Genomic DNA, 27,978 nt, shown 5'->3' on the forward strand with positions numbered 1-27,978 from the left:
TTGAGCACCTCCAAGGATGAAGAGTCCACAGTACCCAAGGCCAACCTATCCTAGTATTTGGTCACTCTTGCAGTAATGTTTTTTTCTTAAAGTATTTTCTGATGTTCAGATGGCACCTCCTGGGATCCAGTTTCTGCCCATGACCTCTGGTCTTGGAAATGGGCACCTCTGAAAAGAGCCTGAGTCCGTCTTCATTTATCCCTCTCTTCAGGGAGATTGACCTTGACCCTCCTCTTCACCAGGCTGAACAGTTCCAGCTCTTACATTTTTTTGTCATAAGAGAGATGCTCCACATCCCTGTGTCATCTTCATGGCCCTCTGCTGGACTCTCTTCCACTGCAGGCAGGACATACTGCAGAGTGTAGAGTGGTAGCTGGTGGCACAGAGCTGCTCTGGTTCCACTGCTGAACACTGACTGCAGACTCAGAGGGGAGGTTTTCTCCAGACTGTTATTGCCAGAAGGGAAAACTCCATCTCTCCCTCTCACTGCAAGTTCCTGGCTGAGTGGGTGATGGTATGTTAGTGGGCAGTGTGGTCTGTCAAGTGCACATGCTGGTTTCTCACTTTTCAGTCAGTTATTTCCACCTTTCTGCCAAGGAAAAATAACATGTTCTCAAGGGACTTTGAGTCTGTTGATGTGGGAAGAACCACCTGCTAGAAAACACCGGGGAAGCTTTCCTGTTAACTTGTCAAAGGCAGAATTTTAACCTCTCTTTGTGGAAAAAGGTCTCCTGGAGATCATGGAACCAACCCCCTGCTAAGGGGCTTAACATGTGGCAAAAGTCACAGGAGCAGTTAGGAAAAGTGTGGTGTTTATTCATGAGTGTTTGTGGCAGTTCGCTGAGGGCTCTACTGAAGTCAGAGGAGTTTTTCACCTCTTGTTCTAAAGGAGTGCTATCGTGAGTTACAGAGAAATAAAGCTTTCTCTGGCTCTGAGACATGTTTGGTGGAAAGGTCCACCCCAGACAGGACAGACTGGTGCCATTTGGACATGTAGAGTACATCAGCTGGGCAACCCAGGCTGGAAAGCTTTTCTTTTGGCTTTTGCTGCCTTAAGACACCCTTCTTCATCCATAGGTAGGTGGCTGAGCAGGCAGAAATCCCGGATGATGCACGCACGTGTGGACTGTGCCCTGCAGGACCAAGTGGGAGGGTGGGTAGGAAAAGTGCCACTACAGCACAAATATCCTCTGTGTAGGACTCAGCAGCCCAGTCACATCACACAACAGGAAACTCTAACCCACAACCTTCTCCAAGCAGGGAACAGCATCAAAATTCATCTCCCTTCTTCAAGCAAGGAACAGCATCAAAATCCAGCTCCCTTCTTCAAGCAGGGAACAGCATCAAAATCCAGCTCCCTTCTTCAAGCAGGGAACAGCATCAAAGTCCAGCTCCCTTCTTCGAGCAGGGAACAGCATCAAAGTCCAGCTCCCTTCTTCAAGCAGGGAACAGCATCAAAATCCAGCTCCCTTCTTCAAGCAGGGAACAGCATCAAAATCCAGCTCCCTTCTTCAAGCAGGGAACAGCATCAAAATCCAGCTCCCTTCTCCAAGCAGGGAACAGCATCAAAATCCAGCTCCCTTCTTCAAGCAGGGAACAGCATCAAAATTCATCTCCCTTCTTCAAGCAGGGAACAGCATCAAAATCCAGCTCCCTTCTCCAAGCAGGGAACAGCATCAAAATCCAGCTCCCTTCTTCAAGCAGGGAACAGCATCAAAATTCATCTCCCTTCTTCAAGCAAGGAACAGCATCAAAATCCATCTCCCTTCTTCAAGCAGGGAACAGCATCAAAATCCAGCTCCCTTCTTCAAGCAGGGAACAGCATCAAAATCCAGCTCCCTTCTTCAAGCAAGGAACAGCATCAAAATCCAGCTCCCTTCTTCAAGCAGGGAACAGCATCAAAATCCAGCTCCCTTCCTCAAGCAGGGAACAGCATCAAAATCCAGCTCCCTTTTTCAAGCAGGGAACAGCATCAAAATCCAGCTCCCTTCCTCAAGCAGGGAACAGCATCAAAATCCAGCTCCCTTCTTCAAGCAGGGAACAGCATCAAAAGCCAGCTCCCTTCTTCAAGCAGGGAACAGCATCAAAATCCAGCTCCCTTCTTCAAGCAGGGAACAGCATCAAAATCCAGCTCCCTTCCTCAAGCAGGGAACAGCATCAAAATCCAGCTCCCTTCTTCAAGCAAGGAACAGCATCAAAATCCAGCTCCCTTCCTCAAGCAGGGAACAGCATCAAAATCCAGCTCGCTTCTTCAAGCAGGGAACAGCATCAAAATCCAGCTCCCTTCTTCAAGCAGGGAACAGCATCAAAATCCAGCTCGCTTCTTCAAGCAGGGAACAGCATCAAAATCCAGCTCCCTTCTTCAAGCAGGGAACAGCATCAAAATCCAGCTCCCTTTTTCAAGCAGGGAACAGCATCAAAATCCAGCTCCCTTCCTCAAGCAGGGAACAGCATCAAAATCCAGCTCCCTTTTTCAAGCAGGGAACAGCATCAAAATCCAGCTCCCTTCCTCAAGCAGGGAACAGCATCAAAATCCAGCTCCCTTCTTCAAGCAGGGAACAATGTCAAAATCCAGCTTCCCAAAGGAGGTCAGAGTCTCCTACTTAATTTAGTGTCAGAAGCAAGACAATCCTGATTGTTCTCAAGAGAAACAATCTTTGTGTAATGTCTCTAGACTATTCAAACCCTCATCCTGAGTCTGGAAGCACTCAGCTGACCCTCAATATCTGAAAACAAGTGTTCAGGGCTCACTGTTGGAAAAGATTTTCTGTTTGCAGACAGCAATTGAGAGCACAGCTCTGAAATTCATTGGACATTCAGTGGGGTTTCGGGTCTCAGCCTTTGTGGTGGCAATATGACATCCTCACATGCTGCAAGATTTCCAGGCAGACACAGGTCCCCATACTATAAATGCAAGTGGGTCCATGTCCTTGCAGGGCAATGCTCTGCTAAAACTTTGATTTAGTTGGGGCAATTAGTGAGGCAGGGATTATAAAATACGTAGTTAATTTTATTTCCAGAAAGCCCTCACACAACTACACACAAATTCGTTCAATTTGGGTTCTGATTCGGTCAGGAAAATCTTCAGAAGGATGCTTCTGGGCAATTCATTCATTTAGCAGAATCAGAAGAACTGGAAAAGGTTTGGCCACAAAATGGCTCTGCCTCACTTACAAATGGGCAGCCTGGAGCCCTAGGGAGAGTCTGTGCTACTCACTGCAGTGGAACAGACATTTCAAGATAGTCTCTGGCTCCTTTGTGGCAATGTTGGAACTGCTCAGCCATTGAGAGGCTTCTAGATCTTCCCAGGCTGCTGGGAAAGAGGCAGACAATCTCTGACGTGATCCTGGTTCCTCTTGGCACAGAGGTTTGCAGAGGTGCAGGCAGCATCTCTTGCAGATGTGCAGGGAGCACCATGGCAGTGGCACTTCTTGCCATGTCGTGAGGCACTTAAATGCCTTCTGCTGGGAAACTTGAGGCACTTAAGTTTCCAGGTAGTTCAAGGCCAAAACATCAGGGCTAAGCTGGTCTGAAGCACGAGGCAGAGCAGGACATGTTGTCCAAGAGCAATGAGGCAGTGGCAGCAAGGCAGAAGCAGCCAGGCAGAAGCAGCACAACTGCTTGTAACTTAGCTCAATTTATATTACTTGCCCAAGTGCAAAGGCTCCTTTGGGCACAGCAATGAGGTCACCCCTGAGCCTCCTCTTCTCCAGACTAAACAACCCCATCTCCCTCAGCCTCTCCTCATAGGGTTTGTGTTCCAGGTCTTTCACCAGCTTTGTCACCCTTCTTTGGACACAAGGCTTGACCTGTACCATCCTAATCATATAATCACTATGCTAAACAACAAATTGTAGGGAAAATATTGTGGCATAGATAGAGATGACTCTAAAATCAGCACATACAAAAAGGAGAGAGAGAAGCCAGAGAAAGAATTGGGACATTTGGAACATTCTGGTTATTTACACAAATAAAAAATCAATTTAATTGCATGTGCCCTTGCATGCTTTCTTTTATATTTGGTTATGCAGTGGTTTGGGTGTTACCCACCCCCTCCACACACACACTTTGGAAAATCACCCAGACTAGACTCAGTGGCTCTGAAAAATGAAATGAACTTTGTATTCAGTTCATCACAGTATACAAGCAGATATTTACAATACATACGGAAATACACAAGTTAAAAAGTAATACAGAAACACAGCAGCCCTTCCAGAAACCAGAGACCCCAAGAGGGGCTCCCAACCACCCTTCCACCTTCTCCCCACCTCTCTACCTTACCCCGGACTTTGCCTTATGCTCAAGGTAGTTTGGAAGGTTGGCCAGGGGGGTTAGGAAGCAGATGGAGTAGTCAAGCAGGTTAGAGAGATAAGTGCAGCCCAAAGAGCCCAGAGAACAACTCCCTTATCTATGTTTGTGTTCTTGTTCTTATACATCTCAGCAAGCCTATGAGTGAAGCAGACATCACCATTGTTTCCCTTTCACAGCCTGTAATCTAATTCTTCTCACCAAAATATCCCAGCTGGGCTCAAACTAGCAGAGTTTATCATCCCCAACATATGTGGTGAAAGATCCATGCATATTTGCTAATGACACAGTAAGAGTTGTTTGAATAAATAAAGTTCATTTTGCTTTGCCCCTGCCTGTCCCATTGACTTTGCCTGAAAGTATGGATGAGGAACTTCCCATTTGCAAAACCAGTCACAGAAAGATAGCACTGTGAATTCTGTCCTGCAGTGTTTGCACAGGCACTGGCAGCAGAACTGACACAAATACTCATGGGAATTTGTTTCTGCAAAGTTAATGTCAGAAATGATTTATTGAAGCCTTCCTCCTGCTCGCTCGTCTGGCATCCATCAAGCAAGTAAACAACGCCCCCATGATTTCATAGTGCTCTGAGGCTGGTCACCCAGCAAACTCTCCAGATCAGAGTCAATATTTGGGGAGTAATCAATCAAATGGTATTTATGCTCACGAAAATTAGCTTAAAATACTTTGAATCAAGAGTAAATAATCAATGGTTTTGAAGGTAAATGCATGTTTTCCTGTCGATGTGTTGAAGTTGTTCAGTGAAGTTGCTGATATTGTTGGTCTAACTGAAGTTGTGCTCACATACCTGAGGGGTGGCTGTGGCCAGGAGGAGGTTGCTCTCTTCTCTCAGGTGGCCAGCACCAGAACAAGAGGACACAGCCTCAGGCTAGGCCAGGGGAAATTTAGGCTGGAGGTGAGGAGAAAGTTCTTCACTGAGAGAGTCATTGGACACTGGAATGGGCTGCCCGGGGAGGTGGTGGAGTCGTCGTCCCTGGAGCTGTTCAAGGCAGGATTGGACGTGGCACTTGGTGCCATGGTCTAGCCTTGAGCTCTGTGGTAAAGGGTTGGACTTGATGATCTGTGAGGTCTCTTCCAATCCTAATAATACTGTGATTCTTTAGAACAACTTTCCCAAACTCATCCTTTTGTGGTTTTGGGTTTTTTTTTGGTTGATTTGTTGGGTTTTGGTTGTTGTTGTTTTTGCATGTGTGTGAAATGATAGAAATCAATTTATCTGTCCTTGTGGTTCCATTTCAAGAAAAAGAGGATTGACATAATGTTGCCACACACTCATGCCATGGAAATATTCTTTCCAGTCCTTTCTCCATTTACACCTTGTTCCTCAAAGTTTGGTTCCTCTTTAAAAGGCTTGATCTTGACAGAGAGAGTGATTGGCATTGGAATGGGCTGCCCAGGGAGGTGGTGGAGTCACTGTCCCTGGAGGTGTTCAAGAAAAGCCTGGCTGAGGCACTTAGCGCCATGGTCTAGTTGATTGGACAGGGCTGGGTGCTAGGTTGGACTGGATGATCTTGGAGGTCTCTTCAAGGAATAACCTCCCTCGTCCTACTGGCCACACTGTTCCTCATCCAGGTCAGGATGCCGTTGGCTCTCCTGGCCACCTGGGCACACTGCTAGCTCATGTTCAGCTACTATCTACCAGTACTCCCAGATTCCTTTCTGCCTGGCTGCTCTCCAGCCACTCTGTGCCCAAAAGTCTGCCAGCTTTTCCCCACCGGTGCCAAATGACAGCAGAAAGAAGAGAGGCTGTCATCTCTGGCTGGAGGCTTTTCTTTCTGCTGTGCTCTCCCAGTACTTATTCTTTTAAACATAACTAATGTGAGGTCAAGGAGGAGATAGTGTTAAGTCTTTCAGACAACCTTTCTAGAGTACACATGCTACTGGCATGTGCTACTGGCAGCTTCCCTTACCACAGCAGGGGATAGATGTCCCTTTGGCTCTTTTGCCACACAGTGATGTTATCAGGTCTCTTTTTTTTCTCTCTCTGAGGGCAATGTTAGCAACCTGCTAACATTACACCACAGCAGCCCTGAGGCCAGGGCTGAGCAAGAAAGAAAGATTAATATTAAACAGAGGGTGAGCTTGTGGTTTCCTTGGCTGATGCACTTGGTGTATAACATCATACGTGGCTCAAAGGTGGCAGCCATGCTGCTGGGCAAAGCCTTCACCACCAGCAGCTGAGGTACACGACTCATTGTGCCCTTATGTTTCCAGATTCTGGATTGGAGTCTCTATGAAGGGAGAGAGTGGATGGTCCTCCTGCTGCTGCACACCATTGCCTCTGAACATTCATGTAAGGTCCTCCTTCTGCTGCACACCATTGGCTCTGAACATTCATGTAAGGTCCTCCTTCTGCTGCACACCATTGCCTCTGAACATTCATGTAAGGTCCTCCTTCTGCTGCACACCATTGGCTCTGAACATTCATGTAAGGTCCTCCTTCTGCTGCACACCATTGGCTCTGAACATCCATGTAATAGGGTGAGTGTTAGAAGCCAGGGAGAAAGCCAGGGTGGTGAAACACTGGAACAGGTCGCTGAGAGAGGTGCTAGAATTCCTATCCCTAGAAACATTCAAGTCAGTCTGGACAAGGTTCTGAGCAGCCTGATCGAGTTGAAGATCTCATTGCAGGATGGTTGGACTATATGAGCTTTAAAGGTCCATTTCAATACAAACCATTCTAGGACTCTATGAGAGCCTTTGGTGGACTGAATGATCTTGGAGGTCTCTTCCAACCTGGTTGATTCTATGATTCTAAGTTTCACCAGGGGAGGTTTAGGTTAGGCATCAGGGAAAACCTCTATAGCGAAGGGGTTCTCAAAGACCAGAACAGGCTGCCCAGAGCAGTGGTTGAATTGCCATCCCTTAGTCTTGCCACAGAGGAATCAATCCTCCTAGGAGTCGTGTGACATGGGTCAGGATGCAGCCTGGCCGCGCTGGGGAGTGGGCAGAGGAGAGGAGCCCTGGTCCAGCAGCAGCTCCTCGCATCGCATTGCAGCCCCACAGCAAACCAGCCCCAGGCAATCCCCGGGAACAGCCTGGACGTGGACGGGATGCTAGCAGGGCCGGCAAGCGGCAGCGAGGGGCTGGGGCCGGGGTGCCGCTGCCGCTAGATGTCAGCCACCCCTTGCTGCAAAGCAAAGACCCGAAACGACAGGAAAAATCCCTGAAAAGCTCCAATTCCTGCCTTTCCACGGCACTCTACTTAGCATCCCTCACCAAGTCCCTCAGTGAGCATGACTGAGTAGCTTCAGAAGAAAAGACTTCACCCATTAAATCACTTAGTGTCAGGCTGCTTCTCTGCACAGCAACCCTTGAATTGTGAACACTGTAGAAGCAGATTGCCAAAGGACTTGTATCTATTTTGCAGGAAGGATGTTTTCCCTTTCCCCAGAGTGAGCTCAGGAAATGAGAGAACCAGGCAGGAAACTAGCTGAATGCTGATGGAAATGTGAAATGAAGGGATTCTCCTCATCAGTGCATGGACAAGCCATTGGGGGGGGTTCTTGTTTGTTTGCTTCTGGGTTTGAGGGGTGTGGGGGGGGTTGGTTGGGTTTGTGTTGGATTTTTTTGTGTGTGGTGGTTTGGTTTGGGTATGGGTTTGTGGTGGTGTTTTTTGTTTGGTGGTTTGGTTTGGGTATGGGTTTGTGGTGGTGCTTTTTGTTTGGTTGTTTGGTTTGGGTATGGGTTTGTGGTGGTGTTTTTTGTTTGGTGGTTTGGTTTGGGTATGGGTTTGTGGTGGTGCTTTTTGGTGTGTGATTTGGTTTTGGTATGGGTTTGTGGTGGTGTTTTTTGCTTGGTTGTTTGGTTTGGGTATGGGTTTGTGGTGGTGTTTTTTGCTTGGTGGTTTGGTTTGGGTATGGGTTTGTGGTGGTGCTTTTTGTTTGGTTGTTTGGTTTGGGTATGGGTTTGTGGTGGTGCTTTTTGTTTGGTTGTTTGGTTTGGGTATGGGTTTGTGGTGGTGTTTTTTGTGTGGTGGTTTGGTTTGGATATGGGTTTGTAGTGGTGTTTTTTGCTTGGTGGTTTGGTTTGGGTATGGGTTTGTGGTGGTGTTTTTTGTTTGGTGGTTTGGGTATGGGTTTGTGGTGGTGTTTTTTGTTTGGTGGTTTGGTTTGGGTATGGGTTTGTGGTGGTGTTTTTTGTTTGGTGGTTTGGTTTGGGTATGGGTTTGTGGTGGTGTTTTTTGTGTGGTGGTTTGGATTGGGTATGGGTTTGTGGTGGTGTTTTTTGCTTGGTGGTTTGGTTTGGGTATGGGTTTGTGGTGGTGTTTTTTGTTTGGTGGTTTGGTTTGGGTATGGGTTTGTGGTGGTGTTTTTTGTTTGGTGGTTTGGTTTGGGTATGGGTTTGTGGTGGTGTTTTTTGTTTGGTTGTTTGGTTTGGGTATGGGTTTGTGGTGGTGTTTTTTGCTTGGTGGTTTGGTTTGGGTATGGGTTTGTGGTGGTGCTTTTTGTTTGGTTGTTTGGTTTGGGTATGGGTTTGTGGTGGTGTTTTTTGCTTGGTGGTTTGGTTTGGGTATGGGTTTGTGGTGGTGCTTTTTGTTTGGTTGTTTGGTTTGGGTATGGGTTTGTGGTGGTGTTTTTTGTTTGGTGGTTTGGTTTGGGTATGGGTTTGTGGTGGTGTTTTTTGTTTGGTGGTTTGGTTTGGGTATGGGTTTGTGGTGGTGTTTTTTGTTTGGTGGTTTGGTTTGGGTATGGGTTTGTGGTGGTGCTTTTTGTTTGGTTGTTTGGTTTGGGTATGGGTTTGTGGTGGTGCTTTTTGTTTGGTTGTTTGGTTTGGGTATGGGTTTGTGGTGGTGTTTTTTGCTTGGTGGTTTGGTTTGGGTATGGGTTTGTGGTGGTGCTTTTTGGTGTGTGGTTTGGTTTGGGTATGGGTTTGTGGTGGTGCTTTTTGTTTGGTGGTTTGGTTTAGGTATGGGTTTGTGGTGGTGCTTTTTGTTTGGTGGTTTGGTTTGGGTATGGGTTTGTGGTGGTGCTTTTTGTTTGGTTGTTTGGTTTGGGTATGGGTTTGTGGTGGTGCTTTTTGTTTGGTGGTTTGGTTTAGGTATGGGTTTGTGGTGGTGGTTTTTTGTGTGGTGGTTTGGTTTGGGTGGTTGAGGCCCCATTGCTGGAGGTGTTTAAGGCCAGGCTGGATGAAGCTGTGGGCAGCCTGATCTAGGCTAGGGTGTCTCTGCCCACAGCAGGGAGGTTGGAACTGGCTGATCTTTGTGGTCCCTTCCAACCCTGACTGATTCTATGATTCTATGAATATTTGCCTGTGGAGTTTAACCTGCTGCCTCTGGGCTGTACCTACTCTCTGGCACACAAGAAGTTCCTGCTGACCCCAGACATTGGGAAAAAAGACCAGTTTCTCAGGGATATCTTAGAATGAGTTCTCACTTGCTGCTGCTACCCTCTAAGCCACCTTTGTGCTCTTCCAGCCCTGTGGTGACTGTTTTGGTAGGCTGTTCCCAGAGCACAAAACAAAACATCTGGCTGTTAACAACACAAAGCTGTTATAACAGCTGGAGTCTGCCAGGATGCACAGCTTCTCTGGCCAGAAATAATTTCTCAGCTGCAGGAAACAGTGATATGGGATCTACTGCACCAGCTCAGCATCAGCTGGGAGCTGCCTAATCTGCACGCATCCTCTTGTCCATTCTCCTGGGAAAGGTGCAGTGGGAAAATGGCACAATGCAGCTCCAGCCCAGACCATGCTCTGCCTAATCACTGTTGCAGGCAGTGATGGCTTTCTAAGTGTGAAAAGGTGCTCCACTTTGTACTCAAACTGTGTTAGTACTTGACAGTCTGGATGAACCATCTTGGGTTGAAGATGAAGGCTGCAAACTTCTGGCCAGGAGAGCCAGTGGCATCCTGGCCAGGATCAGGAGCAGTGTGGTCAGTAGGACAAGGGAGGTTATTCTTCCCCTGTACCCAGCACTGGTCAGGCCACACCTTGAGTCCTGTGTCCAGTTCTGGGCTCCTCAATTCACGAAAGATGTTGAGGTGCTGGAACATGTCCAGAGAAGGGCAACAAAGCTGGTGAGGGGCCTGGAGCACAAATCCTATGAGGAGAGGTTGAGGGAGCTGGGCCTGTTTAGCCTGGAGAAGAGGAGGCTCAGGGGTGATCTTATTACTGTCTACAACTACCTGAAGGGGCATTGTAGCCAGGTGGGGAGTGGCCTCTTCTCCCAGGCAACCAGCAATAGAACAAGGGGACACAGTCTCAAGTTGTGCCAGGGTAGGTATAGGCTGGATATTAGGAAGAAGTTCTTCACAGAGAGAGTGATTTCCCATTGGAATGGGCTGCCCAGGGAGGTGGTGGAGGCACCGTCCCTGGGGGTCTTCAAGAAAAGCCTGGGTGAGGCACTTAGTGCCATGGTCTGGTTGATTGGATAGGGCTGGGTGCTAGGTTGGACTGGATGATCTTGGAGGTCTCTTCCAACCTGGTTGATTCTATGATTCTAAGAGCAATATACCCCTTGAAAGTACCAAAAAGGTCACTACAAAGGACCAGTGACACAGCTGCTATGGGGCTGTGCAATGGGCTTTCAGCTATAGGTGAGCAGTTCAAAGCTGGACTCAGTCATTCCAGGGAAAACATCAAATTTAGGGAGTTACCAACAACATTCCTGAAGGACCTGCTATTTCATCTGAGGCTGGGCAAGCTGGAAGGGGTCAGGTAGTTGCCACTTGTCACTTGTCCATTGCTGCATCTCTGAAGGTAGACACAGCTCTGGCCTCAGGAGGATGACGTGCAAGAGGGCATGAAGAGCAGCTCCACAGGATGCTGCTTTAGGGAGCCAAGGCAACAAAAGTCAGACCCTCATCACCCAGCAGCTCACACCGCCTTGTTTTGCCAGCAGAGCTCTTGGTGGGGCTGCTGCATAAACCAAATTACTGACATGATCCAAGTTAAAAATAAACCTCCAGAATAAAACAGAGCAAAACCTCTGACAGTTATTTTTAACCCAGATCTTTTTTGCTGATCCGCTTTGCAGCACAGCACTGCAAATAGTTCTGCTGGCAAAAGGAAGGAAGGAGGAGCTGAAATGTAGCACGGCGATGGCAATGAGTGGCTGAGGACAGAGGAGGGTGTGGTGGAAACTCCACCACTGCAGCCAAGGTCTTATGGTAGCACATTTCCACATTATTGGAGCTTAGGGTGAATTTGATTTCTGGCAGGAGGACTCAGGTCTCCTTTGCTACAAAATCCTTCAGATTTTTGCTCTTTTAAAGGCAGCTTTTAAAAAACAAACACCATCACCAGCCCCTCCAAGTCTAAATAGCAAAACAACCATGAAAACTCCTGGGTTTTCTGGGGGTGAGTTTTGTATAGACATGTCACAGGTTGAGTTGCTGCGTTGGGTTGAATGTTACTGTCCCTGCCATCTGTATGGGTAGGAGGGGGCTTGTGAGAGCAGGCTGTGTTAACCCAGGACAACACAGGACTCTCTCTTCACTGAGAGAGTCATCGGACACTGGAATGGGCTGCCCGGGGAGGTGGTGGAGTCACCGTCCCTGGAGCTGTTCAAGGCAGGATTGGACGTGGCACTTGGTGCCATGGTCTAGCCTTGAGCTCTGTGGTAAAGGGTTGGACTTGATGATCTGTGAGGTCTCTTTCAATCCTAATAATACTGTGATACTGTGATACTGCCTTTCACAGGCAAAGTGGGGCTGATTTGTCATCCCAGGGGCTCAGGGAGGCTGCCCTCCAACCAAAGCCGCTCCAGCCATCCACTGTCACTTCACAAGTGATGCTCTGAGACGCTTTTGTGTGGGATGATGTAAGGGCAAAGGGCTGTCAGAGAGACCCGGAACAGCTAACACCATCTTGAATGCTATGCCTGAAGATTTCTGCTTATCTGATCAACCTCAGTGGGCTAGAGGGAGATCCCACTCCCCCCCAGAAGCTCTTTTCTTTTGTATGGTGGCTTGTCAGTATCTGAAGGGGGCCTATAAAAAGCTGGGGTGGGACTTTTTAGGATATCAGAGTGTGACAGGAATAGGGGGAATGGAGCAAAGCTGGAGATGAGTAGGATCAGTCTGGACATGAGGAGAATGTTGTTCAGCATGACTGTGGTGGGAGCCTAGAATGGGTTGTCCAGGAAGGTGTTTAAGGCCAGGCTGGATGTGGCTGAGGCCAGCCTGATCTAGGATAGGGTGTCCCTGCCCATGGCAGAGGATTTGGAACTAGATGATCCTTGTGGTCCCTTCCAACCCTGCCTGATTCTATTTGTTACACTTAACTGTAGCTGTATTAAAGATTTCTAATTTTAAGTTTCTATTTGTTACACTTAACTGTAGCTATATTAAAGATTCCTAATTTTAAGTTTCAGAGATCTCATTAATCACCAACCTGAGAATATTAGACTGATGAGCTGCCAAAGGCATGAGCAAATCATTCTAATTACCAGTTTCAGATGATGCTCTTCAAAACTTGATTAGCTACAGACACACAGGTGATAATTCCTAATGTTTTCTTTGTAGCACATCCTCATCATTAACCACTCCAGTCTGATTTAAGTTCTTATTAGAATAACATTATGCTAATTAAGTAATCCTGCACACAGAATGCTTCATGATGATGATTTAGTGGGTTTAGGCAATGACTAATACTGCAATACTGGTGTCAGAGAAACTGGTGAGGGAATTCCTCACTGCCACCATACATCCTAACTGTGAACAAAAATGACAAAAAGGAATGAAAAATAAGTGAGGCATTAATAAGATTGATTAAAAAAAGAACAAACTATTGCAAGAAAACGTGGACAACCAGTTGAATCTGTTCTCTGATGAGCTGATCACTCTTAGGACTGAAATAATTTCAAGTGTATTGCCAAGAGCAGAATTTGCCTCTTCCAAAAGACACAAATAGTCCCCATATACTCAACAGGCAGCTGGTGCTGCTGCCCTTCTCTGTCATATTGCCCTATCAGTATGTTCATTGCACCTCCACATGTACATATTCCATGATATGTGAAATATAAAGGAGCCTTTCAGGAGGTTCCACTTTTCCCTGGAGTCACACCACAGCAGTGTTACAGCAGCAAATGGTTGTGCTTCCATCTTTGCACACCCATTCAGTTTTGGGATGTGCTCAGACAAGTCCAAAGCTCCAGATACACTAACAGGCACAGCCCAGGACCTCTGCATTGATTCTATGATTCTATGATTCATTGTCTTTGAAAGGCTTTCTGTCATAGAATCATAGAATCAACCAGGTTGGAAGAGACCTCCAAGATCATCCAGTACAACCTATCACTCAGCCCTAGGCAATCAACTAGACCATGGCACTAAGTGCCTCAGACAGGCTTTGCTTCAACACCTCCAGGGATGCTGACTCCACCACCTCCCTGGGCAGCCCATTCCAATGCCAATCACTCTCTCTGTGGAGAACTTCCTCCTAACATCCAGCCTAGACCTGCCTTGGCACAACTTGAGACTGTGTCTCCTTCTTTTGTTGCTGGTTGCCTGGCAGAAGAGATCAACCCCCACCTGGCTGCAGCCGCCCTTCAGGTAGTTGTAGACAGCAATGTGGTCACTCCTGAGCCTCCTCTTCTTCAGGCTGCACACCCCCAGCTCCCTCAGCCACTCCTCACAGGGCTGTGTTCGAGGTCCCTCACCAGCTTTGCTGCCCTTCTCTGGACATGTTCCAGTATCTCAACATCTCTCTTGAATTGAGGGGCCCAGAACTGGACACAGTACTCAAGGTGTGGCCTGACCAGTGTTGAGTACAGGGGGCAGAATAACCTCCCTTGTCCTACTGGCCACACTCTTCCTAATACCACCCGGTGTGCAAGACCTGAAGCACTTCATTCCTTCACATCTGTCCAATGATTTGTTGCTCTGTTACTTCTTGCAATCCACACTTAGACACATCCCATGCTGGATTAATCCCCTCAAAGCATCCTTTCACTGTGGCATAAGCATTTCAATCCTTCATCCTTCAGAGTCAAAAAGCACTTCCAGCAATGATGAAGTCAGTTTAAGAAACAATCTCACCAAAAAAAAAATATGAAGGCTGCCAGCATACCTGTTATCCACAGAGGTTAAGATTTTATTTTGATATAAAAATTAAATAGCAAAGTTGCTTTGGTTGGTTTTGATCCTTGGGTTTTATTTTTACAGTGATAAATTAGAAATTTACAGTACGTACATTGAAGTAGATATATTTTCTGTACACCCCCAAATAATCAGTGTCTATTTCCTTAAAATTCAGACCAAAAAAAAAAAAAAAAAAAAAGGAGCTAACTTCTCTCTTTAACATAAGAGTTAAGCTTGTACCTCTCTGGCAGATGATTCCAAAACCTGCAGTGAGAAGAGCACATGCTGAGGCAGGGAGAAGTGAGCAGAGACTGTGCAAGGAAGGTAACTGCTGCAAAGTTTCTAGTTGTATAACCACAGCAACTGCACTTCCGAGACAGGATTAGTCACACATTTTTTGGCTTTAAATTCATAACAATGTTGAAATGAGAGAACACAGAACTTGCAGACACCCACTCTTTGCAATTACTGCATTTAAGGCATTCTGCTGTGACTTCCCACTCATACATCCCTGAAGCAGTAAGTGCTCATGGTTTTAATACGTTTACCGAACGATTTCATTGCTGCAACAGCTAATTTTGCTTTGGGTTGGTACAATGTCCCCTAGACTGCTTGGGAAAGCTGCTCCCTCAGGAACAGCAGCTGGTGTCTTTCCCCAGCCCACCTCTCCCAATAGTATTAGTCCCTGACGTTATCACCCAACTGACTTCCAATGTCTCAAGTCACAATGACATCCATCTGTCACAGCCCACAGGGTCAGAGGCAGATATGCAGAGATCTGATAACAAGGCACTACTTAACATTCACTTCTGTGTACATAACACGGTTAAAATTTGTGTTTATTGAATTTGTCAGGTCAAACATGGGTCATATCAGCCAAAAGAGTATCCAAGCCATTTCAGAGTGAAGGACTCTTGAGTGAATGTAACACCTTAGCACAACCCACTAGGTCACAAGAAAAGGCTCCTGCAGCATTCTTGCCTCTTGAAAATCAATATATAGCTGCTGACCTCATACTCCTCGCTGAGCCAGGAGAAAAATCACACAATGGAGAAGCTTGGCCATCAGAAGATTTCCTACTCACCCAACTCCTTGTCCACAGAGCAGTAACCACATCCAAACACAACACCAACAGTGAGAGACTTTATGGAGCGGATGAGAAGGCTTGGCTGGTATTCAGCATTGGCCAAGACAATGCTTGTACATCTTGAGCAGAAAGTGTCAAGTTGTCACTTGTTCTGCTGGAGAGGGAGCCCAACTGCAAAGACTGTAATTAGGGTTTGTTTGGGGGTTGGGTTTGTAGGGTTTCTCTCTCTCTCTCTTTTTTTTAAGTGCTTTAGCACATGTTTCAACATTGACATTGAAACAATACATGCTTCTGGGACAGATTAGTGCTCATGGCCAGAGCTGGAATGAATTGTGGTTAGAGAAAGCACATGGGGCACCTGTGTGAAAAGCAGAGACTGTAATAAAGCAGCGCCTGTTCTCAGCTGCCCTTGAAGGTCATGCGAGTTGGGGCACCGGGGGATGCTCCACAGCTGACCAAGTTCCAGACAAATAAAGTATAAGTTCAGGGCATACAGAGAAAACCAAAGGTCCTTTAAAGGGAAAAAAAATGTTCTCTTAAGTGCTTCTGGGCTATTTCTATTTGCATCACCTTTCTTATTAGCCAAACAAGGTCCCGACACAAGGTTCAAGCTCCCCACGAGCACAAGCCAAGGCCTCCTCAAATAAAAGGGTAAGAAAACTCCACAGTTGCTATGAAACAACATTATTCACCAAGAAGTTGGATCTCTTCTCTTGAGATCCCTTCACAAAAGCTGGACATGTCTCTTGCCATTCCTGAGGGCTGCTCACATTCTGCATGTAAATATGTATTTTGGTTTTTTGAATCTCCATAGCTGTCAGTAAGCAATCAGAGCATCATTGTGAGGCAGTCAGCTGTACTGTGATGTCATGGGCTGAGAATGTTCTTTTAATTGTAACTGACACACATAATTATACAACTGATCTGTGTGAACATGAGGTTGCCAAGGGACTTAACATTTTGCTTCTCTCCAGACTGGCGTCTGCAGAGATACCATCGCGCTGAATGAAATGTATTAAGACTTAATTGCTTCTTGCAATTGGCCTCCAGAGAGAGGCAGATAAGTTTACTGGGAGAAACCTAGCATTATCTGAAGAGACCCTCGACTCATTTTTCTCTCTCCTGGAGGAAGGAATGCTGTAATTTAAAACTATATTTAAAGCTATTAAATGCAGCAGAATAAAACAGTCCACTGGAAAGAGCAGGAGCACCTGAAGGGACAGGAACAGAGGCAGATGGACAACAATAATTGACACAGATAACTACAGAGTTTCCCAGCTCACACTGACTCCTCTGCTTCTGCCAATGGCCTCGAATAAAGCTTTTGAAAAGTTAGAAACACTGATTGAACCATAGAGTAATTCAGGTGGGAAGGGACCTAGGGGAGTCCAAATTCCTGCTCAAGGCAGAGTCAGTTCTCAATTCAGACCGGGTTACAAATGAATCAAAACTATTATTAGACAAACAGATGACTTAAAGAGTCATACTCACTAACACCTCACTAAATCCTACTCATCATGGGTAACTCTCAGAACTCTCTGAAAATCCACTTGGTACGTGTTAGAGGACCTGATCATTGGCTGACTTGTGCAGTGTATGGGAGAAGCAGAACTCCCTGGGTCACAAAGACACAGTACTCGTTAGACACCTTTCCTCACGATGCAGAACTTGGAGAGAAGCCATCTGAGGTCGTCAGTGCTTCATCTTCTGAAAACTGGACCCTAAATCAGCCCAGAATTTTTTCCCTGGGTATAAAAAGATGAAAAGAAAGCAACATCTCACAGCTGTGAGCTAGAGTCCCTCAGCTTCTAAAAACTTCAGTACATTGCATCCTGCTTTTAAAAGGAAGATAATGGATTTGGATTATTTCACAGCTTCTAAAGCCTCCCTGGGCTTTCCTATTTTGGGCAGCATGGTTTATGGCTATTGTATCTGCAGCACGATCTTTTTGCTGTTTATTCTTTAAAGTTGTGTTTTTATCACCCCCCAGAGACAGGTTATGCAACAGTCTCCTTATTCTACACCCAACATTCACACGGCAGTGCTCACACACAATCAGTCCTTCACTGGAAAGTGGTCAGACCGTCAGGGTGTTGTCCTTTTCTCATACCACGGTCTCATTCCCTTTCCCAGGTTTCACCCAACCGTCTGCTCTCTTCTCCCGTTTCACTTTCCCTGAGTTCACCAGTCTGTTCGAGCACTTCTGCCACGTGTGCAGAGTTTTGGCTGACCAGATCCACATACCTGATGTAATACCCACCAGGAGGGACATGAAGATTTTAAGCATCTCCACTGCCATGTTGGAATCATCTGCGGAATAGCGGAAAATGGCCCAGTTAGAGATCTCGTAGAAGTAACAGGCAATGACACACGTTGCTGGGACAGTGTACAGCACCGAAAAGACACCAATTTTGACCATCAGTCTTTCCAGTTTGTCAGTTTTAGTTCCATCTTTCTGGAGATTCGACCTGATTTTAAACAAGGCCACAAGTCCTGCTGCAATGAATAAAGTCCCAATGACCAGGTAGGTAAAAAGCGGAGCAACAACAAAGCCCGTGAGGGCATCCAGGTTCTGGCTCCCGACGTAGCACAGACCGGTGAGCTCATCTGCATCTACCAGTCTCATAATCAAGATGACAATGGTCTTCACCGCAGGGATAGCCCAGGCTGCAATGTGGAAATAAGAGCTGTGCATTTCTATAGCTTCGTGGCCCCACTTGAGTCCTGCAGCCAGAAACCACGTCAATGTGAGAATAACCCACCAGATGGAGCTAGCCATCCCAAAAAAATACATCAGCAAGAAAATTATAGCACATCCTGTGTTCTTAAGACCTTCTTGGATAAGAACAGGTTCTGCTGCCTCTTCAAAATCACAGGATATCCTTTCCCGGCCCACAGTTAGCCTCACAATATAAGCAATGCTATAAATATTGTAGCACATGCTCAAAAAAATGATTGGGCGCTCCGGGTAGGAAAATCTAGATGAATCAATCAGGAAGGTCAGGACTGTGAAAGCAGTTGAGATGAAGCAAAGACTGGCCCACACGGCCATCCAGATATCTGTGAATTCCTTAGCTGACCTGCTGTAGAGACCAGCGTCATAGCCACACTTGAGGACACAGCTCAAGCTCCTCTTCACCCAGATGTACTGATCCGAGTTAGATCCCATGCTATGGCACTCTTCTCCAGGCTGCAAGGAGGTCTTGCTATGAAGGGGAACCTCTTCATCTCCTGGGCCCTCCATGCACATGTGGTTGTGATCGTTCTGGGGTGGGAATTTACTGCAGTTCAGACTGTCTGGCCAGGCAAATCCAAATTCTTTCAAGACGGGTTCGCATCTTCTTTTGACAGAGAGGCACATGCCACCACAGGGACCTATGGGGATGTTAATCTTCTCTGTGCACATCGGGACGTAGACCGAACAAAGGAAGAACTGGAAGAGAGACAGAAATCAGAAGTGTGCGAAGGGAAAATGAAACAGGTCAAAACGTAACAAGGTGGAGTGGGTGGTTGGGTGGGTTTTTTTTTTTTGCCTTTTTAGCAGTAATATTTGGTCCTTCACCTTAAAAAACAGGAAGCAGCCCAAAATAAATAAACCAAGAACAATAAAAGCAAAAGAGACATTCCCCCCCCCCCCCCCCCCCCCAAACCTAGCAATGTTGTCTTCTTTCGGTTCAAATGTGGTCCAAAACCAACGCCTGAACAGTTCACTTCCTAGATTAGCTCCGTGTAAATTTAGCCCATCAGTTTCAATAAAGTGAGCGGGATTTAGCCAGATTTAAACCTCAAGGGTGCAATTTAGGAAAGCGAAAATACAAATTGAAGTGGTGTAAGAAAAAAAAAAAACAACCAAAAACCCACATATATTTGTTCTAGGCACTGCCTGGATATTGCAGCTAACAAATGAACAGAAGAAAAAACATTGATTGAATTATTTTGCTTCTCAAGCCTCATAAAAGAATGGATTTTTTTTCCCCCCTCTTCCTATAAGATCAGTTACAACAGTAATAAAACTTCGCTTTCTCGGCTTTGGAATAACCGCGATCCTGCGACAGGACAGGGTATGCGGGATTGCGTGCTAATTCGGGAACTCTGTCCCAAGAAACAAGCTGGGTTTTGTTTGATGAAATCCATGCCCGTGGGGAAGACAAGGATCCTGCCATTCGCCTGGGAAAGAAACTTGCGGTGGAGTACTCGGAGGAGGTCCCGAGCAGGCAGCAACTCCCAGGAGCCAGCTCCCTCGACTTTCCATCTAGGATGGGCGCAACACCTTGGGTGCGACAGAAAGGGAAGGCAGGGAGCGAGCGAAGCCCTAGGAGACCCTGTTTTCCCAGGCAGAAGGGACGGGAGGACCGCTCCCGCCCGGGACAACCCGCCGCCTTCCCGGGGCTGCGCTGCGCTGCCCGCACCTCCAGCCGGGACGAGCGCTGCTTCTCCCAGGCAGCCAGGAGCGGCACTGCAAGGCGGCAGGACTTCCAGGGTTCGAGCCGGGGGCGAGGATGGGGCAGGGGGACGGCACCCGGTCCCGGCAGCTCTCCGCTTGCCTCGGCCCCGCGCAGAAGGGATCTCCGGGACCACGAACCCACCTGGAGCTGGCTGGAGCAGCCGTACTGGATGAGGGGCGTGAAGGTGGTGAGTTGCAGCTCCGCGTCCGCCTGCAGCTCATGTCCCACCAGGTTGGGCATCTTGGTGACATTGTAGCCCAGGTTCTGGCACATGGCGATGCGGATCGCGTCGCAACGCCGCTCCTCCTCGTCACCGAAAGCCCGCGCCCCGCCGAGCAGCCCCGCCAGCAGCACGGCCAACAGCCGGGCCCGGCCGGCCGCCCCCCAGCCGCCGCCCCCCGCCATGGCCCGAGCAGCTCCCCACCTGCCCCGGCCCGGCTCCGGCCCCGGCCGCGCCGTGCCGCACGGGCCGGCTCCAACGGGGAGGGGCTGGGGGCGGCTCCGCTATTAACCAGCCCCGCCGAGAAACGGCCCAGGGGAGGGCCGGCCCCTCCCCGCGCCCTCCCAGCGCCCCCGCCCCCCGGAGCCCGGCCCGACCCAGCGCCCCGGGGGGTGCGGTCCTACCTGTGCCCCCACCCCTGGCCCCGCTGCTCCTTATGGGGAGTCCCGACTCGCACCCCCACTCCCAGGAAGCGCTTTTCCTCCTGGCTGCATCCCACGGCTCCTCGCAAAAGCTTGCCCCTCTTCTCCTTCCCGGGGACCCTTTAATTGCACCTCCCATCCTTGTCCTTCAGGAACACTCGGGGGAACACTCTCCGTACCCACTCTTCCCCAAAAGAGGTACCCATTTCTGTCACTCGTGTATGCCTGGCATCCTTGGGAGACACACCGTCACCAAAGTCCCCACCATCCCCTGTGTCCCCTCTCCTGCACCAGAACTGATCCCAGGGGCTCCCCATGGCACCCAAGTCCAGCTTCCTAGAACCAGGATACCCTGAGATAGCCGCACACATGTTGAGGTCCACGGTGCTCCAGCCTTGCCCTCACTGCTGGCTCTTCAGCCGAGGGTGCTCTGCTTCCTCTCTGATGAGTGGAACATGTGCAGGGTGGCTTTCTGAGCTGCTGCCTTTTCTTGGTAACGACTTGAGCTGCACCTCTAGGTTACATCTGGGTTTTAGTGTAGTTTGTTTTTTCGCTGGGGCCAAGAAACCTGGAGGCACTGCTAGGTACCTCCTGGCATTTGTATAAATCTCTGTAAAACAAATAACTGTGGATGAAGCATTCGTGGATTTGGAGGGGAGAGGTCTGGCTGATTAAGTAGACCTTTAATGTGTCAGTGGGAGGAGGGATTAAGAGCAGAGAAATGAGGCTCCCACTTAAAACTCTCAGTATTATTTACACCTGTAATAAAAGCTGGTTGTGCCTTCAGCAAAAATATGTCATCTATTAGTGAATTGTTTGTAAAGCACTTTGAAAATGTTTGTAAAGCCCCAGGTAAGTGATCCCATACAGTGTCTGTGTGGTGTGTGGCATCTATATGTGCTCCTAACCAGGTCCATCACAAGGAGCTGTGTCTCCATATGCACCTTGAGGCCCTTGCTTCTCCATAAGGTCTCTTGGCTGCACAGCTGGACTAAGACTGAGACTAGGAGGCTGAAGCAGCACTAATCAATGGCTCTGTTCTGGGCAGGAGACTGTAAATGACAGCAAACCCCATGCTATGAAGTTCCCTGTGCTCAGTTACTGCGGGTTTCCCCTTTGTGGCTCCATTGTCATCAGGTTTCTTTTAACCTTGGAGGTGCAGGAAATGTGTGTGTGTGTGAGCTGTATGTGACATTGTAGGGACTGGTGGGCTTTAAGTGTGCTTTCCTCTAGCAAGACAGATAGTATTTTAACTGAGGTTTCATGAGCAGAGATATTTACACAGCTCTCATCACCACAATACTTTACAGCTATCTCAAATAAACAGTGCCTCTAACCTCCCAAAATCCTTGTGAGGCAGACATGTAATATTATCTTAACTTCTAAAACACGCAGGCAGACACTGCTGCAGTTCCAAGGTCAGGCAAGGAGTCCACGATGGAGTCAGTAACTCAACCATATCTTGCAAGGCCCATATTTGCTCCCAGGCACTGCCATCTGTAACCAGCAGTGGTCACCGGCTAATGGGGGTGGATGATAATGCTGTGAACGCACACTGCGTGCTACACGTTCACTGAGCTGTTCCCAGCCCTGCTGAGTTTACCACCTACAACAGAGAAGCACCAGCAGTGGTGCTGGGCACTCTCCATAAACTCAAACATCCAAAAGCAAGAGACATCGAAGTTTCAGAGTTGGTTTTCCTGGTCCAAATTATGCAGGAAAGAAGGATCACGGTGACCTTAAAAACTATGAATCTTTGTCTTAGTATATGAAAATCCTTTTTCATTTGCAGTCTCCTGCTGCAGTTAAGCCCTGAAGCAAAGTTTGCTGCTGTCAAAGCCTAGGACCTTTGCCCAATTCTCATGAAAAAAATCACTACTGCATATTCAGAAACGAGACAGCAAAGCCTTCTGCCTGTGGACCTGGTCCTTGGACTCAGTAAAAGGGCAGGGGGACATTTTAAAGCTACAGTTGACACAAGTATCATTTTAGAAGAGCTCACCCCCCCCCCCCTCCCCATCCCCCCAAGCCCTCCTACTGTTATTGCCTTTTCTTTGAGAACACAAAATAAATATTAGAAAGTGCTACACTGCTGTGTTTGCTTTGGAAAGTCTTTTAGGTAACTGGAATTAGTTTTCAAAACAAGAGTGCTGGGAGAGGTGGTGGCAAATCATATGAGAGGTTGGAATCAGAAAAAAAAGGGCCATTACCCTGCTTTGAACCTTATGCATATATTAACAGTGATTAAAGGTCTCCATGATAAGCATGTACATAATAGTTTCTTTAAACAGATCAAAGTAAGAAACCTCTGGGAGAGTGGCTTCGTAGATTCCTGGATTCCTGAATCTGGCACAGGACAAGCCATGTTCCTTCCTTGATGATTGCCTTTTTTTTTCTTCAATACATCTGATGTTGAGGTTGTTTTTATTAAAGGATCAGCAGCCACCTTGGTAATTACTACTTATTGTGACTGCCAATAATTACAGTTGGTTTCTATTCTGAGTTATCTTCAACTTCCAGTCACTGACTTTTGTTCTATCTTTGCTTGACCAGGTTGAGAAGTCATTACCGAGATTGTCCCTGCAGGTAATGTCAGGCTGTGATTAAGTCACCTTTTGACCTTTTTGTAGTAGGCAAAATAAGTCCAACTTCCTGAGTTTCTCACTGTAAGGCGTCTTACCCAATTCTTTAATTATCCTTTTGATTTTAAAGGAGCAAGATTTGACCCTGCTGTTTGAAAAGCACTTTCAACCCAAACAATGCTTTACAGTCTTAATGGATGTGTCTGAATTAGTAGCCTCATCACCCTTGGTCCCTTTAGAGTCAGCTAGAATAGGCAAACACTTATAAAAGACAACTCACAATAAGAACTACACAGATATAAAAAGCTATTCATTTTTTTTGGGTTACTACTATTCCTCCCTTCTGTTCAAATGTGGTTTGGGGTTTTTGTTTGTTTTGGGTTTTCTTTTCATATATTTTAAAGTAATGGGTATATTTTTATATTACAAGAAGAAATAATGTTTACCAGCATCTTTCAGAAGTTCTCCATTGTCTTGCAAGGTATCTGAGAAGGTTCATAACTCATCTCTGAATATTTTCAGTGCATCAATGTTTGCTTGAACTGTAGTATTAGAAGATGGCTCAGCTTTCCTGTAGGAGTGAAGCTCATATCAATTCTGAAGGTAAAATACCCTCTTGATTCCTACACAAGATAACCCTGCTCAGACCTCAAGAACACAATCTACTCCACCAGCATCACACTGAGAATCAGAGCTGATGACTTGTGGGCAGACCTAAGAAACCTTGGGCACGCTGGTTGATTGCTTTTAAAGAGTGGGTACCACATTAGGGTGTGACTATTTTAACCAAATACAGAAGTCAGCTTCTGGTCAGAGGAATTTTATTCTAAAAATGCTTCTACTTCTCAGTTGACTGTAGAGGGAATCTGGGATGAGTAGATCAGAGAGTCTGGGTTGAGGAAAAGCTCAGTATGAGCCAACAGTGTGCACGTGCAGCCCAGACAGCCAACTGTGTCCTGGGCTGCCTCCAGAGCAGCGTGGCCAGCAGGGCAAGGGAGGGGATTGTCCCCCTTTACTCTGCTCTCGTCAGACCCCACCTGGAGTCCTGTGTGCAGTTCTGGAGCCCCCAGCACAAGAAGGACATGGAACTGTTGGAGTGAATCCAGAGGAGGGACACAAAGATGCTCAGAGGGCTGCAGCAGCTCTGCTATGAGGACAGCCTATGAGAGTTGGGGCTCTTCAGTCTGGAGAAGAGCAGGCTTTGAAGAGACCTTATAGTGGCCTTCCAGTATCTGAAGGGGGCCTACAAAAAAAGCTGGGGAGGGACTTTTTAGCCTATCAGGTAGTGACAGGACTGGGGGGAATGAAGCTGGAGGTGGGGAGATTCAGAGTACATGTGGGGAGGAAGTTGTTCACCACAGAGTGGTGAGAGGCTGGAATGGGTTGCCCAGGGAGGTGGTTGAGGCCCCATGGCTGGAGGTGTTTAAGGCCAGGCTGGATGAGGCTGTGGGCAGTCTGATTTAGGGTAAGGTGTCCCTGGGCATGGCAGGGGAGTTGGAACTAGACAATCCCTGTGGTCCCTTCCAACCCTGACTGATTCCATTATTCTATGATTCTATGAAATGACTATGTCTCTAATTGACCTCAGGAAATAGAACAGTGCAGTGAGCTGCATATGCACTTATGCATATATATATATATATGCACATCAGCAAATACATACACACCTCTGGCTGTTTTTTTTTTTTTTAATATGTGAAATAATCCTGCATAAAGCAGTCACCAGGGTAGTGCACAGAGAGGCACTGTTTCAGTGACCTTGAATCAATCAACACTGACCTCAGTGAGTCTGGGCTGCACTAAGTGCCTCAGCCAGGCTTTTCTTCAACAGGTCCAGGCATGGTGACTCCACCTCCCTGGGCAGCCCATTCCAATGCCAATCACTCTCTCTGGCAACAACTTCCTCCTAACATCCAGCCTAGACCTCCCCCAACACAACTTGAGACTGTGTCCCCTTGTTCTGTTGCTGGTTGCCTGAGAGAAGAGACCAACCCCCACCTGGCTGCAGCCTCCCTTCAGGTAGTTGTAGACAGCAATGAGGTCACCCCTGAGCCTCCTCTTCTCCAGGCTAAACACCCCCAACTCCCTCAGCGACTCCTCACAGGGCTGTGCTCCAGGCCCCTCACCAGCTTTGCTGCCCTTCTCTGGACACGTTCCAGTATCTCAACATCTCTCTTGAATTGAGGAGCCCAGAACTGGACATATTATGTACAAATATACCTGCTGTGGTGCATTGCAGCATCCTTCTGGTCCCGATTCTGTGGGATTTGGCTCATGGTGCTTTCAGGATAGTCTGCTTAGGTTTTTAGCTTTGGTATCTCCATAAGAGCCAGCTCACTCCACCAAGGGAAACTCAGACATTATCAGCAATAGAGTCTAGAGGGCAGGTGTCCTGACACTGTTAATCTCTGTTTTCATGCAGACATGCCTGTACTTTAATGTACATTGGTGCAGTTAAGCTGTGACACATTGATCCCTTATCTAGATTCACATGTGTAATTCCTCACATGCCAGCATGGGTCAGTAGTTGCTCCATGACCCCTGAAAGTCAATAGTTTGCTCTGCAGAGACCTCAGAATTTGGTTTTACAGCATTGTAAACAGGAAATTTCAGTGCTACTTAACATGCAGCATTCTGAGAAATCCTTTGCATCGAGATAGCATCAAAATGTTTCACAAGGCAAGAGGATTGTTCAGATCATTTGTGGTTAGAAATCCAGCAGGCACAGATGCATCACACCTGATGTTCAGTGGGGCAGTGGAAGCAAAGCTGGCCATAACTTTCATAAAGTGAAAGGTTTGCATACAAGGGTCACAGAATCACACAGAAAGGTGGGGGTTGGAAGGAAGCTCTGAATACAGAATTATAGAATCAGTCAGGGTTGGAAGGGACCACAAAGATCATCTAGTTCCAACCCCACTGCCATGCCCAGGGACACCCTACCCTCCATCAGGCTGGCCAGAGCCTCATCCAGCCTGGCCTTAAACACCTCCAGCAATGGGGCCTCAACCACCTCTCTGGGCAGCCCATTCCAGGCTCTCACCACTCTCATGCTCAACAACTTCCTCCTCACGTCCACTCTGAACCTACTCATCTCCAGCTTTGCTCCATTCCCCCTAGTCCTCTCACTCCCTGAGAGCCTGAAAAGTCCTTCCCCATCTTTCCTGTAGTCCCCCTTCAGATACTGGAAGGCCACAAGAAGGTCACCTGGGAGCCTCCTCTTCTCCAAACTCAACAGCCCCAACTCTTTCAGTCTGTCCTCATAGCAGAGCTGCTCCAGCCCTCTGAGCATCCCAGTGGCCCTTCAGTGAACACGCTCCAGCATCTCCACATCCTTCTTGTAATGGGGGCTCCAGAACTGGACACAGTACTCCAGGTGGGGTCTCAGCCCAGGCTCTGGTTGGCATTGAGTCTGTCTACAAATCTGCTCTCTTTAACTACCTAAAGGGAGGTTGTAGCCACGTGGGGTCAGACTCTTCTGCCAGGCAACCAGCAACAGAACGAGGGGACACAGTCTCAAGTTGAGATGAGGAAGGGATAGTCTGGATGTTAGGAGGAAGTTGTTGGCAGAGAGAGTGATTGGCATTGGAATGGGCTGCCCAGGGAGGTGGTGGAGGCACTATCCCTGGAGGTGTTCAAGAAAAGTCTGGCTGAGGCACTTAGTGCCATGGTCTAGTTGACTGGCCAGGGCTGTGTGCTAGGTTGGACTGGATGATCTTGGAGGTCTCTTCCAACCTGGTTGGCTCTGATTCTAAGAGTCCTGCCAGAGCAGGATCACATAAAGCAGATCACATAGGAACATATCCAGGCAGGCCTTGAAAGTTTCCAGAGACAGACACTCCCCTGCCTCTCTGGGCAGCCTGTTTCAGTGCTCTACCACCCTCAAGGTAAAGAAGTTCCTTCTCATGTTTAGATGGAACTTCTCACATTCAAGTTTATGCCCACTACCTTTTGTCTCCTATTGAGGAGAATCACATGTTCTACATATCAGGGTTGTTTTTTGTTTGGGTTGTGTTTTTTTTGGTACAAGTATTTACCTTTCTAGGCTTAAGAACAGATTTTATTGTTATTTATTTAATTTCCCAGAGCCCATTTCCTCAACTAATTCAGAGCCTGATATTTCTCCCCAGCCAGGTTAGCAAAACAGAGAAGAAGTTGTGTAGCAAAGTCACTGGTAGGATTTGCTGAGATGAAAAAAAAACACCCAAACATTTGCAGAGTGATTTTTGCAGAGTGTAGCTCCAAAATGTTGTACTAAAATACAAACCCATCCAGAACAAGCAGCCCTCCTCCCTTACCTGACTTTACCAGGCTTCTCAGAGAAGCTCTGCTGCAGAGATCCAGCATACCCAAATTCACAAAAATCACTCTGTCTGGGGGGAAAATTAGTGGAACTATTTTGAAGATCAGACCCACAACAGAGGCAAACTTCAGCCTGAACTTTGGAGTCAGCACTTCTGCCTCCCAAAACGACTTTCAGTTTCAACTGCGACTCATCATCACTTCTATAATACTTAAGAGATTCACATTTTGGCTCAGAATGTCCCACACTTGATCTTAACCCAAGGGATTTCCCTCCCCCCCTTTGGAAAATGATGAGCAGTTTTCTTCTCAGCAAAGTGATCAGAGGCTCTTTTCAATGTTTTTGTCTTTTCTCAGCTCAGATAACTCCAAAACAACTTGGTTTTATAACTTCAGGTTTGGCATGTGCAGAGCACAACGCTGAGGAGGAATGCACTTTTTGTCTCCTTTGAAGGAATTAAGTTTTGCAACAGCAAAGTAGCCTGAAAGTTTGGGAAATAACAGACCAATCGCTCCTAAGGCAGGATTTAACCGTGGTAACAAATGACAGCCTGAGTTCTCTGTCTCTG

The 27,978-nt window shown here is 47.3% G+C and overlaps 1 protein-coding gene and 1 long non-coding RNA gene across 2 annotated transcripts; both read right to left on the reverse strand.

Annotated features, from left to right (window-relative positions):
• Positions 1-14,337: 14,337 nt before the first annotated feature.
• On the reverse strand, positions 14,338-20,256 carry FZD4 (frizzled class receptor 4). The gene is made up of 2 exons (XM_064169626.1): positions 20,025-20,256; positions 14,338-18,871 (listed from the first exon to the last, which is right to left on the reverse strand). Exons 1-2 carry the CDS (start codon positions 20,154-20,156, stop codon positions 17,543-17,545), a joined length of 1,461 nt encoding a protein of 486 aa, XP_064025696.1. The 5' UTR covers positions 20,157-20,256; the 3' UTR covers positions 14,338-17,542.
• A 395-nt stretch (positions 20,257-20,651) lies between these two features.
• Positions 20,652-27,481, reverse strand: LOC135173493 (uncharacterized). The gene is made up of 3 exons (XR_010301355.1): positions 27,406-27,481; positions 23,554-23,678; positions 20,652-21,135 (listed from the first exon to the last, which is right to left on the reverse strand). It is a non-coding gene; the product is annotated as an uncharacterized LOC135173493 (long non-coding RNA).
• Between the last annotated feature and the right edge of the window lie 497 nt (positions 27,482-27,978).

The sequence above is a fragment of the Pogoniulus pusillus genome, chromosome 3 (assembly GCF_015220805.1).
Source record: "Pogoniulus pusillus isolate bPogPus1 chromosome 3, bPogPus1.pri, whole genome shotgun sequence".
NCBI lineage: Eukaryota > Metazoa > Chordata > Aves > Piciformes > Lybiidae > Pogoniulus > Pogoniulus pusillus.